Source organism: Schistocerca nitens, chromosome 11, assembly GCF_023898315.1.
Source record: "Schistocerca nitens isolate TAMUIC-IGC-003100 chromosome 11, iqSchNite1.1, whole genome shotgun sequence".
Lineage (NCBI taxonomy): Eukaryota > Metazoa > Arthropoda > Insecta > Orthoptera > Acrididae > Schistocerca > Schistocerca nitens.
In genome coordinates, this window is record NC_064624.1 from 27,861,992 (window position 1) to 27,881,620 (window position 19,629).

The 19,629-nt window shown below is 40.4% G+C and overlaps 1 protein-coding gene across 2 annotated transcripts in view; it reads left to right on the forward strand.

The window, feature by feature from the left end:
* Positions 1–18,961, forward strand: part of LOC126213131 (neprilysin-2-like) — a 284,375-nt gene extending 265,414 nt beyond the window's left edge. For both annotated transcript variants that reach the window (XM_049940746.1, XM_049940747.1), the window contains 4 exons: positions 514–632; positions 12,430–12,561; positions 13,922–14,103; positions 17,122–18,961. In XM_049940746.1, coding sequence (XP_049796703.1) covers positions 514–632; positions 12,430–12,561; positions 13,922–14,103; positions 17,122–17,284 — 596 coding nt within the window. In that variant the 3' untranslated portion in view covers positions 17,285–18,961. The remainder of the gene's footprint in view (positions 1–513; positions 633–12,429; positions 12,562–13,921; positions 14,104–17,121) is intronic.
* Positions 18,962–19,629: the final 668 nt, after the last annotated feature.

Below are 19,629 nucleotides of genomic sequence, written 5' to 3' on the forward strand. Positions count from 1 at the left end.
AGGGAGTTCTCTGCTTGATTCTCAGACACAGGGAAAGACTGAGCTGATGGCCTGATGGGAGCTTGGGATGTGACATCAGGAAAGAAGCAGTGACATGGGTGTGAACAGCTGGTGACCAGAATCTGTGGAGAAGTCTGAGGGATGACGTTATCGAGCTATGGATGTCTGGTGTATGATGATGGTGATGTGATAGCATCAACAAAGTTCTGTCTCTTTCAGTAACCCTCTAAAGTCCCAGCAGTGCATTCCATAAGCCAACTGGGAGCGTCTGGGACTACATGTCCGCTAGTTTGGATGTGTTTCTGTTAACCTCACTCAATGGAAAGTTCAGTGTCACCTGATCAAATGTTTAGTGTTCCTTTTGTACCATCTAGGTTTGTCATTTGAACAAGAGAAATAGGCTTGTTGTTGAATCTTAGTGAGTAATTACTAGACTACTAGATGGTGGTGGTGGAGACTCTGTCCATACCAGCAGTACATGTAGTGATGGAGGTGTGTGTGTGGGTTCCACAGTGTTCCCAGCGGGCATCCTCCAAGGAGCCTTCTTCAGTGCTGACCGCCCCAAGTACATGAACTACGGTGGCATCGGCTTTATCATTGGCCACGAGATCACACATGGCTTCGACGACAAGGTACCTACTTTTTTTTACATACTTTTAATACTACACACTTATGTGGAATATAATTGTTGAAATGTCTTGAAATGTGAAATAGTGAACTTTACAGAAAACAGGAAAATGGTACTTCATGATTACAATATTAGAATCATTTAACTCACTAAAATACCTAGATATAACCATTTATGTGGATACAAAACAGAATGATATACGCTTAGCTGTAAGTAAAGCAGGTGATAGAGTTAAGTTCGGTGGCAGTATGATGCTTGTAACACACTTGCGCCACCCATCCTAGAATATTACTCAGGTGTGTACAGACCAGTTCCAGGTAGGACTGCCAGGGGATGCTGGATGAATACAAAGAATGGTCACAGGTCTGTTTGACTCACACAGATATTGAAAAATCTGAAGAGGGACACGCTGCTTACAAAGTTCAGAGAACCAGAATTAAACCAAAAATCTAGGAACTTAGCACATCCCCATAGAAATCTCTCCTGTAGGGATCGTCAAGGCAAGATTAGAATAACTGCAGCATGGATAGAACAGTTTAAGCAGTTATTCTTCTGCACTCCATGTGTTGATGGCACAGAAGAAAGACAAATATATTGTACAATGCGGAGTACCCTCTCCCATGCACTTTTCCATGATTTGCATAACATGGATGTAGATGTAGAATTAGGCCGAAATGGTTCAAATGGCTCTGAGCACTATGCGACTTAACTTCTGAGGTGATCAGTCGCCTAGAACTTAGAACTAATTAAACCCAACTAACCTAAGGATACTCATGCCCGAGGCAGGATTCGAACCAGCGACCATAACGGTCGCTCGGCTCCAGACTGCAGCGCCCAGAACCGCATGGCCACTCCAGCTGGCGAATTAGGCCACTGAAGAAGTTTCATAAATAAGAAGGAAACGAATTATGTAATAAAAATTACTGCTGTACCATTATCTACTGTCTTTACACCGTCTGTTGGAATGCTGTGATGTTAACTGCAATCATATCACCACAGGGCACTAATATAACAATATGGCCAACATCGAATGCAACACACTGATATTGCACAACTAATTAGTTCAGAAGAAAACCTTTACCTAATATTCGTCCGATAAGGAGGCCTTAGGCACTGGCCATTTTGACTTGTTTGACTTGTTTCTTTTTATTTTTTTTTATTTTTTTTGTACTTACATGATTTGGACAGCGACCTTACATGAATTTATCTTGTAATGGCTGAATCGATCTCCCTATAGGCAATTTTACTTTCAATTGACTTCTACATTTATTACCAAACTAAAATGTTTAACAACAAATTTAAGCATAATATTCACAATAAATTAATATTTGGCACAAAACTGCGAGATGCTTTATTACTGAATGGAAAATATATCTGTGTGAATAATACTGTTCAATTTCTAGAAAAATTGCCTGTATTTCCTGTTTTATGTCCCACAATTTTCTACCTAATTTTAATTTATTTTGTCTACATTTTCGTGCAACTGGTTGTCAAAAATTTAAATTTTCATTCAGATTCAGTGTTCGTTAGTTAACCCACCTCTAGTAAGCTGGATTGCATAAGGCAGCAACATTCACATAGTGTTACCACAATCTCTGTGCACTGGTCATACTGCCTGTGCGCGTGGTACTGGACTGTCGTATGCAAATAGTGCCTTGCACTTAGCTGCTGACACATGCAATGTGGCCAGCATACATACATTATGGTAGCACTTACATGGATAGCTTGGTAATGGCCCTTGTTCAGAAGCTGGTCGCCATTTAAATAAAATCAAACTTCTGCGCAACTTTGACGGTTTCGTAATGTCATTTGTTAATTAATATTTTAATCTGATGATATACAAGTAAAATAAGAGCGAAGAAGAGAAAGTTCCAGTTAGCAAGTATCAAAGCACTGACTTTCCAACTGCAGACTGGGACACTACTCACTGAGGCAGTAAAAAATGGTCGAAATATTTTGTACTCAAGAGGAGTCAGAATTGCTCGATGTCTACTTCTCCGAGTGTTTTTGAGAAGATTGGCATAGTGCTATAGAAAACTTATGTCCTACCTAGGGCTGATATTCAGAGCTTGTAAGTACTGAAGAGCGCCAGGTGGTGCCGTCTGTCATCCAAGATGAGGTTCGTAGTGATCGTCCTCGAATTGCTTCCATGGCGGGCAATAATGAAAGATTAGAGCAGGTCAATGGACAGGAAACACTTACCACTTAAACGAAATTCGAAAAAAAAACTGCTGTTGGGTGTATTGCCATACCCAAACTTGTTCAAAGCTCGTGTTTTTCCATATTTTGTGCCCATTTGGTGTAGTGTTTAAAGATCTGACACCACAAAGTTGAGAGCAGAACAGTTACCGAAAGATGAGAATTCTGGCAGGTTACATAAGCTGGTTCCATCATTACGAGCTTGAAAATGCAAGAATATGAAATGACACCATTTAAAGTTGCCATAAAAATGCACCCACACTTTACTTTTACTTTATCACGTCCGAGCAAGTTTTCAGCCATAGTCTCCTATCCCTGTTATCTGTTCCAAAATTTTCGGCACAGTATTGGACAAAGTCAATAGCTGTATTGTTTCTCACCCATAGATACTCGAGGATTCACTTATAAGAACCGATAGGGCAATGAAATTTCTATGCCATATCCTGCACCACACCACAATCACAGAAAATGTCGTTGTCAGCTAGTAATCCCCACATTAGTACATTTGTCTTAATGGCGCAACATCTATTCCTAGTCTGTTGATGATCCCCCAACTTTTCTGCTCCAGCTGCACACATGTTGGCTCAACTTCTTATGGTGGGTACCGTTCAAGAAGTTGTGTGGCCACATGCTCTTCAAACTCATTCTAGATTTTAATCCTGTGGGAACTATGAGGATTGTGTGCCTACAAACAGTAGTAACGTTGCAACTTTAGGCTAATTATGTTTCAAGCATTTGTTATTTTCTTTATTCTTGCCATCTCTTGTGCCCCTGTGTCTCTATGCAAACTACAGTAGATTAGTAAATGTATGACCTGTTACACGTATGTCACCAGGAGCTTACATCACGTAAAACAGACCAACTTTCCTGTTGAAAATGCATCTAGTCATCCCATGTTGCTGTTGCTAGGATATCCTGCTTACCAGATGTCAAACTTGTACCAAAAACCAAAATCCAGACCAAATTACAGTACTTGACGTCGCTCTGCTGTAGGTTTTAAGGACGTTTTCCCCACAGCTATACCAGCCTAATGGCAGGGTGAAAGAGAATTTGCCCCTCCACATAACAACTCGAAGCATTAATTGACCTGGCATCTTCAAAACTGAATTTCACTATTGTCAGAATGTTATTCAGATCCAAAGACCGAAATTAACATAAAAAACCTTGTAACCACAGTAATCAAGAAAAATGCTGCTGAATGTCTTTCCAATACAGCGTGCACACTAAGTCCAATATATACTGTGTACCCTCCTATATAAGGTAGCCGAGTAGGAATGCTACAAATTCAGGAGTATGACAGGAAGGCTAACGTGAAGCAAAACCTTCGTATGCACACGTACTCTGTTCTGAATGGTTTCTGAAATAGAACACACTTAATGTACATTTTTGTTTTTCAGCTTGTGGCGCACATGGATGTGTCTCGCCTGTCCAACTTCTTTGACCTTTTATTGTAGCCCATCTTATTTCGACACTTTCACCTTCTTTGCTAGGTACGTCTTTCTGCTGTTAAACTAGCCCTTAAAACGCGCAGCTTTCGATGGTGTGTTGTGGGTGAAGTAGTGCGAGGGACTGAAAGTGTATCAGAGAAAATCACCGGTTAACTGGGTTTTACACATGCTGGATAAAACGCAGCACATCTACCCAAATGAGGAACAGGCATATTTGGTGTGTGATATGGTACCATCAGCTCTATCCGATACGTCGAGTCCCTGATTGTAGAGTCTTTAGTAGAGTTTTCAACACCGTATGATTAGCAGGTGTAAGTTCTTGTTTTCCTTGTGAACTCGCAGTTCAACAACCGGTGCAGGAACAGCAACACATTGCTGAATTGCCGCAGTGTAATCCTGCTACCAGCCAAGGAGACTTTCTGGAGGTATTAGTGTCCGACAAATACATTTACGGCGGACATTACATGCGGAACACTTGCACCCATTTCACGTACAGAGTGTCTACAGTCTTCACAGTGGCGACAGGACCACATAACCTGTATTTTGTATTGGTTAAGTGACAATTGTCATTTGCTCCCATTAATACTGATGAAGCCACGTTTAAATTGCATGGAATCAACACTTCACATAATAATTATCGATGTTGTCAGGAAAATCCACCACAACTGTGGAAACGGTGAGGTAGGATTGGAAACATGTATAAAAGCCCAGAGCAAATAACACGACAGAATTAGTTGCATTTTTTTGGAAAATTGGTTTCTTGAACACTAAGAGTGTTCCTTCGCACAGATTTTTAGTGTACTTCCACGTTGATGGGACCCCTCCACATTTTACCAGTCATATGCGGTAACATCTCAACCGCTCTTACCCTAATCGCTAGATTGATCATCGTAGTACAATTAACTGGCCACCAAGATCGCCAGTCCTTACACTATTAATTTTTTGTTCATGGGGTTGGAGGAAGTCTCAGGTGCACAAACGGGAGGTGAGGGCACGCGATGATCTGCTTGGTCGCAGCATGGAGGCTCCTGCACCCTCTGGGGTGCCAAATGCAGTGTGTCAGCTTGGAAAAAAAAACTGCCTAGCTCTGCTCCTGTGAAAGAGAGAATGATGAACAAGGTTCAAGACAGAGAAAAGCCTCATTTCTGACCATGAACGAAATTCGAACTTAGAACAAAAAGAACTTAGAATTGTATTATTTATTGAAGTATATAAATATTTCTTCTGTAATAGTACAAGGCACACATGAGTGACTTATTCTTCGCACTGATCTGACCTGCAAGTTACAGTGCACCTGTCGAGCGCAGTACTACGATCTTTGTATCATACTCTGATGATAAAACTTGTGTGTAATATACACATAAAAATTTCCATTATAACAGTACAGAACAAGCATCGCTTGCTTATCTGCACTACTGTTGTAACTTAGTGGTTAGGCACACTTGGAGATGAAAATAGTCCGAGGTTTGTAAAAAAATAAACTATGTTAATCCCACCTCTTAATTTTCTGTTGGTGGTCACAGATTTGTCTTATTTCGGTCAAACTGTTACAGCAACATACAGGGTCTGATTATGGAGGGCACAGCATCCACAGCGATGGCTGCCTTGTACCAGAACCCACAGAACGCAAGACTTTGCGCTTACGTACATTCTGTGTAACACTGCATCTTGCCGAGAGCATTTCGGAATTTTAATTTTGCCTTTTGTTTCCTGCATATTAATACTGTTAGGATGCTGTATATCCTCTTGCGAGTAAGATGGAAACTCTTGCCTATAGAGATTTAAGTTCAACAGTTTGTTAAATGAGTGGTCATTAACCATAGTTATGTTCAGACCACCACATTTAGATACAATGTAACCATCCTTCTAAGCAGGTGAAAAAAGTGAGAGGTTTTCAAATTGCATTTTTCATCTACCCTCAAGTAGAATAAACATCCATTCATTTCTGCGAGTACTCCAATGTATGGTCACATTCCAGTAGTATTTACAGTAAATGCTGGTGGCTTGTGTTCCTTGCAGTTGTATTCAGGTTTTTGTTTAAACTGATTTGTAGCTCTTGTTTGCACATGTGGAATGGATTGCTCTTTTTTCCAGAAGCAGTCTGTATTCCTTCTTTTTATTCATTGTTTTTGACAAATAGTCTAGTTTGCCTTTTTTATTACATAGATATTATCAGTTTGCCTTTTCATACACATAACGCATTAGTAGTACTGAGAGGAGCAATTTCTGTAACAGGGATCGGTTTCAGTATGTCCAATAAATTGCTTATTTTTCTTAAAACGAGAGAAATACATTATTCTTGAGAACCAATCCCATTCCGACAATACCTATATTTGACAGCATTGTAGAGAATGAGGTCCTGGATTGGCAAAAATATGTTTCTACAGATTTCATATAAGACTAGTTGTCCTATTGGTATCTGTGTTAACGATTTCCATATAGTTTACAGGTAACAGTATATTCTTTAGCCAAGAAATATGCAAAAGTTTCTCATAAATGGTAACAGAGATGCTTTGTATAATAAAATCAATAAGTTTGTGACATATGAGGCAGTTCATTACAGTTTCATTGGCGTTACTTGTTTCATGCTGTCTGTAATCGAATATGCAGTGGAATTACATGGGGCGGGGATAACTCGCTACAACCTCTTTGATGCTACTTGCTGTGGTGTAACAACCTGTCCCTGTGTCACTGTATGTGTATTAAATTCAGATGTTAAAACTACTGTTCATTATGTTATTTCGTCAAAGTGTCATGTAACTTTCACTGTGTGACAGCATATGACAGAAGCAAATAGAACAGTGTTTACAAAGATATTTGGCGGATTTTTGTGTAATACTTGTGTATTAGGAAATTATGCAGTTTAAGAAATACACTGCATTAAAGATCTCATCAAAATGAGCCGATTTTAGTATACCTTGTTGCGCTAAAGTGTCACAAATGAGACACCGATGGATAAATGTCCTATTATTTAGTAATTGCTTGTGGAAATCCTGTATGTAAGCTTTTTTAGAGTCAGTTGGTACCACAGTTCCAATAACTAATGTTGCAGCCTTCCACAAAAGTTCGCTTTTTTACATCATGGAAAATAAAAACAGGTAATCCCAAGATATAAATCATAAGAAAAAGGCTATATTAGCCAGTCAAAAGCACCAGTTATGTTTCTCTGGTTTAGAACATGATGCTTTATCTTCCCACCTCTCCCCAAAATAGTGCTTTGTCAGGTAGTGAAAGTATTTTTTTTGTGCCGCCAGTCACGTAGCCTCATATAGTCTTAGGAAGAACTGTCAACTATCACTAACTTGCCTGTTCAGAGTAATATTTTAGCTAACATGTCTTTTGTACAATTATAGAACAACAATACAGTCAATTTAGATTTGTAAATATTTAACTTGGGAGTCCATTACGCCTTGCACCAAGTGTAGTACAAAGATATACCTATGCTCATTGCCAATAGTGGGGGTGGGTGCAGAGAACAGGATGCTGATTGCCTCTTACATTCTAATAATCGCTGCATTACAGGGCTGTGAGAGAATTCTTTGGTTTAAATGCTGGTAATATACTGGAATTCGACACGGAGGTCTACAGGTCTAAATGTGTGTGTGTGTGTGTCTCTGTGTGTGTGTGTGTGTGTGTGTGTGTGTGTGTGTTTGTATGTGTGTTTGTGTACATGTGTGCTCATGCATTCATGATGTCATATATTTCCCAGAAACCCCATTGCCTTTCTACTAATACTCCTAAATATTTATGACTGTCTGTGTGCCCAGCTGCCCTCCCAGTATACAAGGAAGCACCAAAGAAACTGGTAAAGGCATACAAATTCAAATACAGAGACATGTAAACAGGCAGAATACCGCACTGCCATCGGAAACCACTATATAAGACAAGAAGTGTCTGGAGCAGTCGTTAGATCGGTTACTTCTGCTACAATGGCAGCTTATCAAGACTAAGTGAGTTTGAACGTGGTGTTGTAGACGACACACAAGCAATGGGAGACAGCATCATCGAGGTAAACATGAAGTGTGAATTTTCCTGCACAACCATTTCACTGGTGTACTGTGAATATCAGGAATCCAGTAAAACATCAAATATCCGACCTCGCTGTGACAAGAAAAAAGTCCTGCAAGAATGGGACCAACAACGACTGAAGAAAATTGTTCAGTTTAATAGAAGTGCAGCCCTTCTGCAAGTTGCTGCAGATTTCAATGCTGGACCTTCAACAAGTGTCAGTGTGTGAACAATTCAATGAAACATCATTGATATGGGCTTTAGGAGCTGAGGAACCACTCGTGAACCCCTGATGACTGCATGACACAAAGCTTTACACCTCACCTGGGCTGGTCAACACCGACATTGGGCTGTTGATGACTGGAAACATCTTGCCTGGTCGGACGACACTCGTTTCCAATTGTATCGAGCAGATGGACATGTACGGGTAGGGAGACAACCTCATGTATCCATGCATTCTGCATGTCAGCTGGGGACTGCTCAAGCTGATGGAGGCTCTGTAATGGCTTCAAATGGCTCTGAGCATTATAGGACTTAACGTCTGAGGTCATCAGTCCCAAAGAACTTAGAACTACTTAAACCTAACTAACCTAAGGACCTCACACAAATCCATGCCCGAGGCAGGATTCGAACATGCGACCATAGCGGTTGCACGGTTCCAGACTGAAGCGCCTAGAACCTCTCGGCCACACTGGCCGGCGCTCTGTAATGGTGTGGGGCGTTTGCAGTTGGAGTGATATGACACGCCTCATATGTGTAGATACGACTGTGACAGGTGACACATACATAAGCATCCAGTCTGATTACCGGCATTCATTCATGTCCATTGTGCATTCCGACGGACTCGGACAATTCCAGCAGGACAATGCGACACCCCACACATCCAGAATTGCTACAGAGTGGCTTCAGGAACGTTTTTCTGGCCACCAATTCTCCAGACATGAACCTTACTGAGCATGTCTGGGATGCCTTGCAATTTATGGACAACCCTGTAGGATTCATGGTGTCAATTCCCTCCAGCACTACTTCAGACATTAGTCCATGCCATGTCGTGTTGCGGCACTTCTGCGTGCTCACAGGGGCCCTACACGATATTAGGCAGGTGTATCCGTTTCTTTGGTTCTTCAGTGTATTATGAGTATCTATATTGCCAGTTTAGATCTTACAAGGAGAGGTCACGACGTTGAGATCACAGATTTACTTAAAGCTTAGTACGTCTCTAGTAGGCCAGTAAAACAAAATAACGTGCAAGTAGTAAGGTGCACTACTCTGGCAATTCAGAGAATTATATTATGGATGTATCTGTGCATAGGTGCTGGCTGTTAGAGTTCATAGTGATCAAGTGGTTAGTGTGTAGCTTCGTAAGACAAACGTGTATGAGGTGACATGTGGACTCCCACTGAAACATTTATGTTTGAAGTTCCAGTTTAAGTTCCATGATATTCAAAAAATTTGCAGCTTCACTATTCGTTGTTGCTACATTAGCAATGTCTCACCACTACGCAGGTTAACTGCCAAATGAGACCTGGCTTCGTGTCCACTCCTCGAAGTAACAATGTGCAAAGTAGTTCCAGTTACCTTACTAGATTGAGTGTATATTGGACTTCACAAATCATGACAGGCATACATTTTCAGGAAAACTCAATGCATTTCATTTACTTGTCGATAGTTAAAAATATGTTTCTTCTAATAATTCAATTTAACGAAAAATGGTAAGTAGTAGAAAACATTATATTCACAAAAACTTCATGCAAATACACGTGGCTTTTTAAAAATTATATTACCTCTCAAATGACATATATATTAAATAATATGACCAGTGACGAAAAAATCTAAATTAAAATTTAAGTTTGAGGATGAATCGAACTGTCACCTCACACAGGCTCATCTTATAGAGCTCAAATGCTAACCACTTTTTTTTAATTTCATTTTTTTTCTTCATGTTCATTGTATTTGTTTGTTACAGACGTCCCATGACACCTAGTGAAGCTCAATCACTCAGTTTTGTTTATTGCAGGGGGCAGCCTACTCTCTGACTGAACACACTGAGTTACCGTGCCAGCACCATGAACTCTACCAGGTGGCACATATACATCAGTTACATAATACAATCTTAAAACTTCTCTTGCAATGTTCTCAGAATTGCCAGAGCAGTGCACATTACTACTTGCACACGATGTTGTTTTAATGGCCTGCTACAGATGCACAAAGCTTGAAGTAAATCTATGAACCCAGTGTTGTGATCTCCCTTTGTTAGATAAAATGCATTTACTTTTTAAATATTTAGTGTCTTGAAAAAACTGTGGTTCTAATGACAAAGCATGCCCCTGTTCACTACACGTCCACTTCACACTGTGAGTTTTAAACAATCATGCACAAATATCACCAGGGTACATACTGATCATTTCTTTCATTTACACCATTCAGATCGTCTGAATACTTTTAGTAAGGCCAAGATGGCAGCTCTGGGGACACATACTTATTGGCTATTTCATTTACACAATTCGGGTCATTTGGATCTTTTGAACATATCCAACATGGTTGCATGATGGCTACATGATTTTTGACTTGATTTAGGTAATTGAGGATAACGTGTGTTCATGATCAATGACCACGTCCAATGTACTATTTCTCCGAGGAACCTCATTGCTTTGCCACTAATACTCCTACATATTTAGGAGTGTCTGTGTGTTCCAACTGCCCTTCCAATATATTATGAGTACCTATATTGTCAATCTAGATCTTGAATAAAATGCACATACTTTTAAAACATTTAGTCTGAATGAATTTTGTTTGTAACAAATTGATGTGATAGAGAAGGTCAGTGTTAGGTTCTCAGCAACAGGCTAAACATTTTTATCCTGTGCAGGAAGAACATGATCATATGCATAGGGAGGGAATGCTAAATCTTACTGAGGATTAAAATTTTTTGGGAACATCGTCTTTAAGAAAGCAGCAATGGATAGAATTACGTTAAATTTACTTCAACCTAGACTGTTTTATTGAAATAATTTTAATTACTGGGAATTAGTTGGTATTTTTTGTACAAATCAAATAAAATTGGTTCCAGCTCATTTTCCCAAGGCGTATAACTACATTGATTTCTATGTCTACCTTTCTCTTGATCAACTCGAGAACTGACTAAATAACTTGAATAAAATGCTGATTTTTGGAATTGTAGAACAGCTTGGTTAGCAAAATCCTATGGTAATCAGCAGACAGATCCATCAGAGCAACTCTTGTGCTTAATTTATTTTGATATTCTTCCTCAATGCATTCTGTGAGGTGTAAAATCTGGCTTGTGTCGTCCTTTCAAGGTCTGAAACCTGCTTGTTGAGCTATGAGTTTTTATTCTGTGAGTGGTAGCAGTCTTTCTAATATTAGTCTCTCATATAATTTGAATTGATTTATAGTAGAGATTCTTCTGTGTTTTGGTACCAGTTTCCCACTCCAAGTACAAGAGGGTAGCTTGGGACTCTGTCCATTCCTCAGCACTCTTTAACAAAGCTGTTGGCAGCCTTCAACTGTTATTGTACAAGACTTTTGTTAAAAATTTAATCAGTGTGGGAGGGAGGGCAACCCAAAATCGGATCCCAAACATTTTGACTATTAATCAAAGAAGTTATTCCTAGTGCTACTCCACAATGGATGACACTTGGAGATATTGGAAGAAGGCCACATGCAATGTAGTCCATCCATAAAGACAGTTATTCAAACCTTAGTTTGATCAATGCTTTAGCGTTGCTTCTCATTCTAGAACCTGTCCCAGACAAGATAGTTAGAGGCAATGGAAAAGATACAAAGAAAAGCAGTGAATTTTGTCACAGATTTGTTTAGGAAGTAGGAAGACATCACAAAGATGCTCATCCAGTACCAGTGGGATTTGTGCAAGATTACCACGACCGTATGTTCCTATAAGGGTCAACCAATATGTCCCTTCATCCTATGCATAACTGGCAGTAAAACCATCAAAGAAAAATTGCAAGACTGCAACTCATATGAAGGCTTGCCAACTGTTCCTCCCACGCACCATTCAGGAATGGAACTGGGAAGGAGGGCGAAACAATGTAGATGGCTAAGAATCTAGAAAAAATTGCTATATTATAAGTATTTTTAACACGGCTTTAATGTTTCAACCATCTTCAGGGTCGTCGGTATGACAAGGATGGTAACGTGGTGGACTGGTGGGACCCTGTGACTCGTGACAAGTTTCTTAAGAAGGCACGCTGCATCATCTCACAGTACGGGAATCTCACTGATAAGCAGACAGGCATGCACGTGAGTAAACCTGCTGGTCTGGCCTAGCGCCTCCTTCTCTGAAAATATTGCTCACCCTCCTCTTTAAAGAAAACAGTAGCCATACTGGTCCCATTCTTGAACACGATAAGCCTTAGTTTCTCCTGTTTCAGTAATCACAATCTGGATGAAGATTCACATCATACAGCTAATTTGACTAATCACATTCTGAAGGTGCACATCTAACGTGACAGCTGTAGGCCAATTTGCTAACTACCATTCTGATGCAATGCACCTCCCATACTGAATTCTCCCATTTCACTAATTATTTAAGTGAAGATGGATTTCAGACACTATAGTGGACGGGTCAAAAAATGTTCAGATGTGTGTGAATTCCTAAGGGACCAAACTACTGAGGTCACTTGTCGCTAGACTTACACATTACCTAAGCTAACTTATTTTAAGAACAACACACACACACACACACCAATGCCCGAGAGAGGACTCAAACCTTCAGTGGGGGGGGGGGGGGCAATCCGTGAAATGGCGCCTCGAACCACGTGGCCACTCTGTGCGGCAGTCAACTGGCCCATTTCATTCATTACCACTCTGATGAAGAGACACCTTATTTGGCCTACTTGACCAGTCAGCAAGCAGATGCAGATGCGTAGCATTTGAAATAGTTGACTGCCCCATTTTTCTAGTTACTATTCAACTGCAGGTGCACGATACCTAATACTTTTGAGTGGTCCCACATCACTTATCACCGTGCCAGTCAGGATGCATCTTATCTGACTGCCCCACTCGACTAATCATTTCTGTGAAAGTGGATGGCTCAAATGGCTCTAAGCACTATGGGACTTAACATCTGAGGTCATCAGTCCCCTAGACTTAGAACTACTTAAACCTAACTAACCTAAGGACATCACACACATCCATGCCCGAGGCAGCATTCGAACCTGCGACTGTAGCAGTAGCGCTATTCTGGACTGAAGCATCTAGAACCACTCGGCCACAGCCACCGGCGAAAGTGGGTGTCACATGATAATTTTTCTGATTCATTTGAATACGAAACATGCTTGTGAAGACGCATCTTATCTGGGACATTTCAGTGTTCTCATTTGGCTGATCGCCATTCTGATGAGGGTACTTCACATCTCAGGCATTTTACTTTACGAATCCCACGTAATTTGGCCACTATACTTTCTGTAATTCTGTACAATTTAGCTCAGTAAAAACGTGTTCTTCAATACATATGCTATTGGATACAACGGAACATGCACTTTCCTTCATTTCACTCTGTTTTCGCAATCATGTACATAGGTAACCAGCAGAAGACTACAAGCAGAAGCAAATGATGGTGGTGTGTGACGGTGATTGATAGCGGTGTCTCATGTTGCAGCTGAATGGGCTCATCACACAGGGGGAGAACATCGCAGACAATGGCGGCATCAAGGAGGCGTACCGCGCCTACCTCGCCCTGGAGCGCCGCACCGGCCAGCCAGAACTGAGGCTGCCCGCGCTGCCCAGCCTCTCTCCACGGCAGATGTTCTGGGTGTCCGTCGCACAGGCCTGGTGCTCGAAGTCAGTAGAGGGGTCCCATCCCTGGCACTCACTCAGTGCATTCTATTTCTGTGTTAGTGCAACAGTACTGGCAATTCATAGCAATTGAAAATGGAGTCACTGCAAATGGCTGAAGCGGCTTCACTAGGTAGTAAAGATGGAACAAATTATCTGGGATGGGGCGTAATCAACAGATGTAGAAGTAACTTGGGGAATGCTTAAGGAATTTATGTTGGAATCCTTGCTGTTGATGTTGTATATTAATGACATGTCAGACATTATTAGTAGTAACCTCACACTTTTCACAGATAACACCTTTAGCTGTAGTACTGTCTACAAACTGCATAAATATTCGTCAGGTCTTGATAGGATATCAAAGCAATGCAAAGATTTACCACTTGCTTCAAACGTTTAGAAAACAATCTCATAAAACAAGAGTTCATAGTATCCTATGACTAAAGTAACAGTAATTCACAATAGTAATAAGTAAAGAAGCAATTTTAACTGATGAATCTAGAAATATACTACAACCTCCTACATGTTGCTCGTATAACGACACAAAAGACAAGATTAAACTATTTACAATATGCATAGAGTTTAAGCAGTCATTTTAACCATACTCCATACGTGAATGGAATGGGATGAAACTATAATACAAGGTCCAATAAGTGTGTACCCACTGCCACGCACTTCATTATAGTTTGAAGAGTGTGGTTATACAACAGATATTTCTTCATAACTTCTTTCAGGATTTCAGAAGACAACTGCTTCAAAACTGCAGGGCATACAGAAAACTGAGACACGTCAATGGATAGAGCATCTCTCCAGTTTTTTTAATTCACACTGCGGGTTCTCAGTATGGAGACAATTCGTGTCATGGTGAACATCATTACATGCCTGAAATTCACTGAACTCACTGACACAAACTGCCTACAATGGCACAACAGTAGCCTGCTTCCAAAATTTGTTCAGTGGGTTTCCTATCTGCATTTGTGAACTAATTCAGTGCAGCAATATTGAGCAGACTCCTTATCTACATCTTGTGACAAGCTTCCCTCCAAAGTGCAACTCCTCCATAACGATGCTTCAAGAGATGCTCTGTCGATTAATGTTGGTCATTTTTCTGTACATCTTGTAGATTTTCCACTGTCATGTTGTGAAGTCCGTGAGGTACTTACAAATCCAAATGTAGCAAGGAGGCCAATGATCGAAAATAGTAAGCAGGGTCATAAGGATGTAGGCAGCATTACTTATGCAGAGGTGTAGAAGTTTCCACTGGATAGACTGAGATAGAGAGCTGCATCAAACCAGTTTTCAATTTGAAGAACAAAGAAACACATATATGATTGTGTGGTTTATGTGTTTCTACAGTATGTATGTATGTTGCAGTTCATATGTATGATTATGTCCATTTACACAGTGTGAGTGCATCTGTGCACTGTGTGTTTGTCTATGTGTATGAATATGTGTATATATGCATGTATTCGCGTACGTTTAGCAGTGTATATGTGTGTTTGTGCACATGTATTTTTTTATAGTCAGTCCGTAGGTGTTAATGCATGTGTGTTGCATGTACACTATGTGGTCAAGAGTATCCAGACACCTGGCGGAAAATGACTTACAGGTTTGTGGCGCCTTCCATTCGTAATGCTGGTTCAATATGGTGATGACCCACCCTTAGCCTTGATGACAGCTTCCACTCTCGCAGGCATACGTTCAATCAGGCAGTAGAAGGTTTCTTGGGGAATGGCAGCCCAATATTCACAGAGTGCTGCACTTCGGTGAGGCCTGGCACGAACTCGGCGTTCCAAAACATCCAAAAGGTATTCTATAGGATTCACGTCAGGACTCTGTGCAGGCCAGTCCATTACAGAGATGTTATTGTCATGTAACCAATCCACCACAGGCCGTGCATTATGAACAGGTGCCCGATCGTGATGGATGATGCAGTCGCCATCCCCGAATTGCTCTTCAACAGTGGGAAGGTGCTTAAAACATCAATGTAGGCCTGTGCTGTGATGGTGCCACAACAAGGGGTGCAAGCCTCCTTCATGAAAAACACGACCACACCACAACACCACCGACTCCGAATTTTACTCTTGGCACTACACACGCTGGCAGATGACGTTCATCGGGCATTCGCCATATCCAAACACTGCCATCGCATCACCACATTCTATACCGTGATTCGTCACTCCACAACGTTTTTCCACTGTTGAATCATCCAATGTTTACGCTCCTTACACCAAGTGGGGCTTCGTTTGGCATTTACCGGCGTGATGTGTGGCTTATGAGCTGCCACTCAACCACGAAATCCAAGTTTTCTCACCGCCAGCCTAACCGTTATAGTACATGCAGTGGATCCTGATGCAGTTTGGTATTCCTGTGTGACAACCTTCTTCAACTGTCGGCGGTCTCTGTCAGTCCACAGACAAGGTCGGCCTGTACACTTTTGTGCTGTATGTGTTCCTCCACGTTTCCAACTCACTATTACATTGGAAACAGTGGACCTAGGGATGTTTAGGAGTGTGGACACCAGTGACACCCAATCACCTGACCACGTTCGAAGTCCATGAGTTCTGCAGTGCGCCCCATTCTACTCTCTCACAATGTCTAATGACTACTGAGGTCGCTGATATGGAATACATGGCAGTAGGTCGCAGCACAATGCACCTAATATGAAAAACGTATGTTTCTGAGGGTGTCTGCATACTTTTGATCACATTGTGTATGTGTTTCACATGTGTAGCATGTGCAAGCTTGTGGACAAGTTAATTATTTGTGTTGTTATGATGATCCGCCAATTTGTAAAATTATTTATATATGAATAAATTTAATTCTGTGATGATCTTTATAATAAAAGTGAGAGATAAAATCCTGTTACTTAAAAACTGCTATCATACCTTTTTTTAAAATTTTACTGCCAGTATTTAAATTCTCTCAGTTCTCTCAGTTGAAGAGTGTTAGTTTTTAGTCCTCATTTGAGCAAGTAAGCACCAAGAAATAAAAATGGCTGTTTCTGCTCCATTTCATTCACAGGTACCGTGTTGAGCAGATGCGCCAGAGCATCTTGACTGACGTTCACCCACCGAGCCGCTTTCGCATACTGGCCCCATTCAGCAACCAGCCTGAGTTTGCCAAGGACTTCGAGTGTCCACTTGGCTGCCACATGAACCCGAAACAGAAGTGCCAGGTGTGGTAAAGCGTCAAGAGGCTGATAGCCACACCGAAATGTCAGGAGTCTATCACTAGCTGCCAAGTGCCTGATGTCACCCACTGTCCATCGCACACATCTGACTCCCAAATTCACAGATATACCGACTCAGTGACTCTGCAGAACAAAAGGGAATTTAATGCTGTCAACGATCGACCAATACTTCAGATATGAAGCTTTGTGTGTAGTCCTCACTACACGGGCTCCGACGTGTTCACTATGGGACTGGAGTCTCAAAACAGGCTATCAGATGTATCCACAGAGGACTGGAAAAGGACTGTCCAGTTGCTATGGTTTTAGCACATGCTTAATGGGGATTGCCAATTGTGTGTGCGTGTGTGTGTGTGTGTGTGTGTGTGTGTGTGTGCGTGTGTGTGTGTGTGTTATCAATGTACAACCAGCTTCTTGAGGAGGATAAATAAATCTGTCTGTAGATGCAGTTACCTTTATCCTAAATGTTAATAAAGTATTTCAGATACTATTTTCTTTCTGGGAAGTCCTGGAAATTTATTCTGTTCGAGTAATACCACACAGAGAAAAACGACACCCACAACAACTCGTAAGTTGTGGAAGAAAAAGAGAAAATTAAATGGACAAAAAGTAGTGGAGGGATGATTCCAGTCATTTAAACCACAGAGATAAATATTTTATGCACTGAAAACATATGTTGCATTATTAGTGAAAAGTGAGATTTACTGCAATACTAAGCTGCAAACAACGAGATGAGGCAAGATCTAATGAGATAGTTTTACACAAGGAAGTGTGACATTTCAAGGAAATGTAAACAACACCCTTGTATTTTTTCTGTCTGCCATTATCAGCACTAAATAAGCAAAGTGAAAAAAAATCAGTGGCCATCATTAAATAATCGTCAAGAAAGTGATTGGCAGTCTAGAAACTGTTAGTTCCAGTACTATGAAGGGATATGGACTACAGAGCTTTCTACCTGGAGACTAATTGTTCATACTATGTGAGAAAAGCCAAGATGACTGTCATTAAACTAATGCAGTACACTAAATGATAGTGAGAGCTGTCAACATTGAGATAACTTTTATGTATTTAATATTGTCATTGAGGACAGTGCTCTAAAAGTGTCCAAAGGTTTCAAGAATGGAACAAGTAACTTCCTAATTTTTTAATGCTGCTATGGGAATTTATTAAATTGTATGGCAGTAATGACACACTGCATTCACAAGCAGTGGCCATAGCAGATGAAGTAAAGCAAATCAGTAACAATATTTAATAACTGAAAGCTGCATTACTCTTACATCTTGTGAGAAGATTTTAACGGAGAGAGAGAGAAGAAGGGAGGGGGAGAGATATAATGTTTCAGTGCTCTGAGTTGTATGATAGACGATTTTACCTGCATGTGGAAATCAGAAAGAATCCCCATAAGCAAAATCAGCATGGCGCAATAGCATTACAATAGACGTATCATACAGGCCTAAATAGATCACATTGAAGCAGAAACGTAACACACTTTATTCATGTATGACCAATTCTGCCTGCAGAAGTTTAACGCTGTCTCGTTAAATTCTCTTGGCGTTCAAAATGTATCACCCTTCTGCAGAAGCTAGAATTTTCAATGATTTTCAGCATCCTCGTGGTCGGGAGAAGAAGATGAATAAATTATGCAAATGTCCAAAATCTCGAGTTTCTACTTGAAAGTGACTTTACTTGCATACTGGCAGTACATGATATAATAAAGTCCGATTACAAAAATAGAGATATATTTGGCATCATTTTGTTACTAGTGGTATCTACAACTGTGTGTATTCTCTAGACATCACTGTGAATTGCATGCCTAGTTTAACCAGTACTATCCATTCCCCATCCTGATATTTCTCTATAACAAGTGAGGGGAAACAGTCTCATGGTACATGTGAATTTTCACCCTAATCTCTCTTCCCTCTTTCCTATGAAGACACTGTAAGTTCCAAACCTGAACATATTCTTGTTAACTGAAAGAGAGGAAAACTGAAAAAACTATTAGATCACTTTATACTGAAATTAAAAATCTATATAAAACAAATTCAGGGTCAAACACTGTTTCAAACACATGTGGCGCACCTACTATAAAATACATTTTCATTTTTCATAAATAATAGCGGATGTTTATTGGACATGGTGACTTGGAAAGTACAAGAGGACATGCTTAGTTTTGGAAACAACTAACATGGACATAAATACGTTTTGAAGTGGATAAAACATATAGGTTTAGGAAATCATGAAATGTTCTCAAGAACTCTAAGAGATAATCCAATTTTTAAAATAATTATAAATTAGTTAAATGAAGAAAGTAATTACCATATGCAACATACATACTTTGTAAT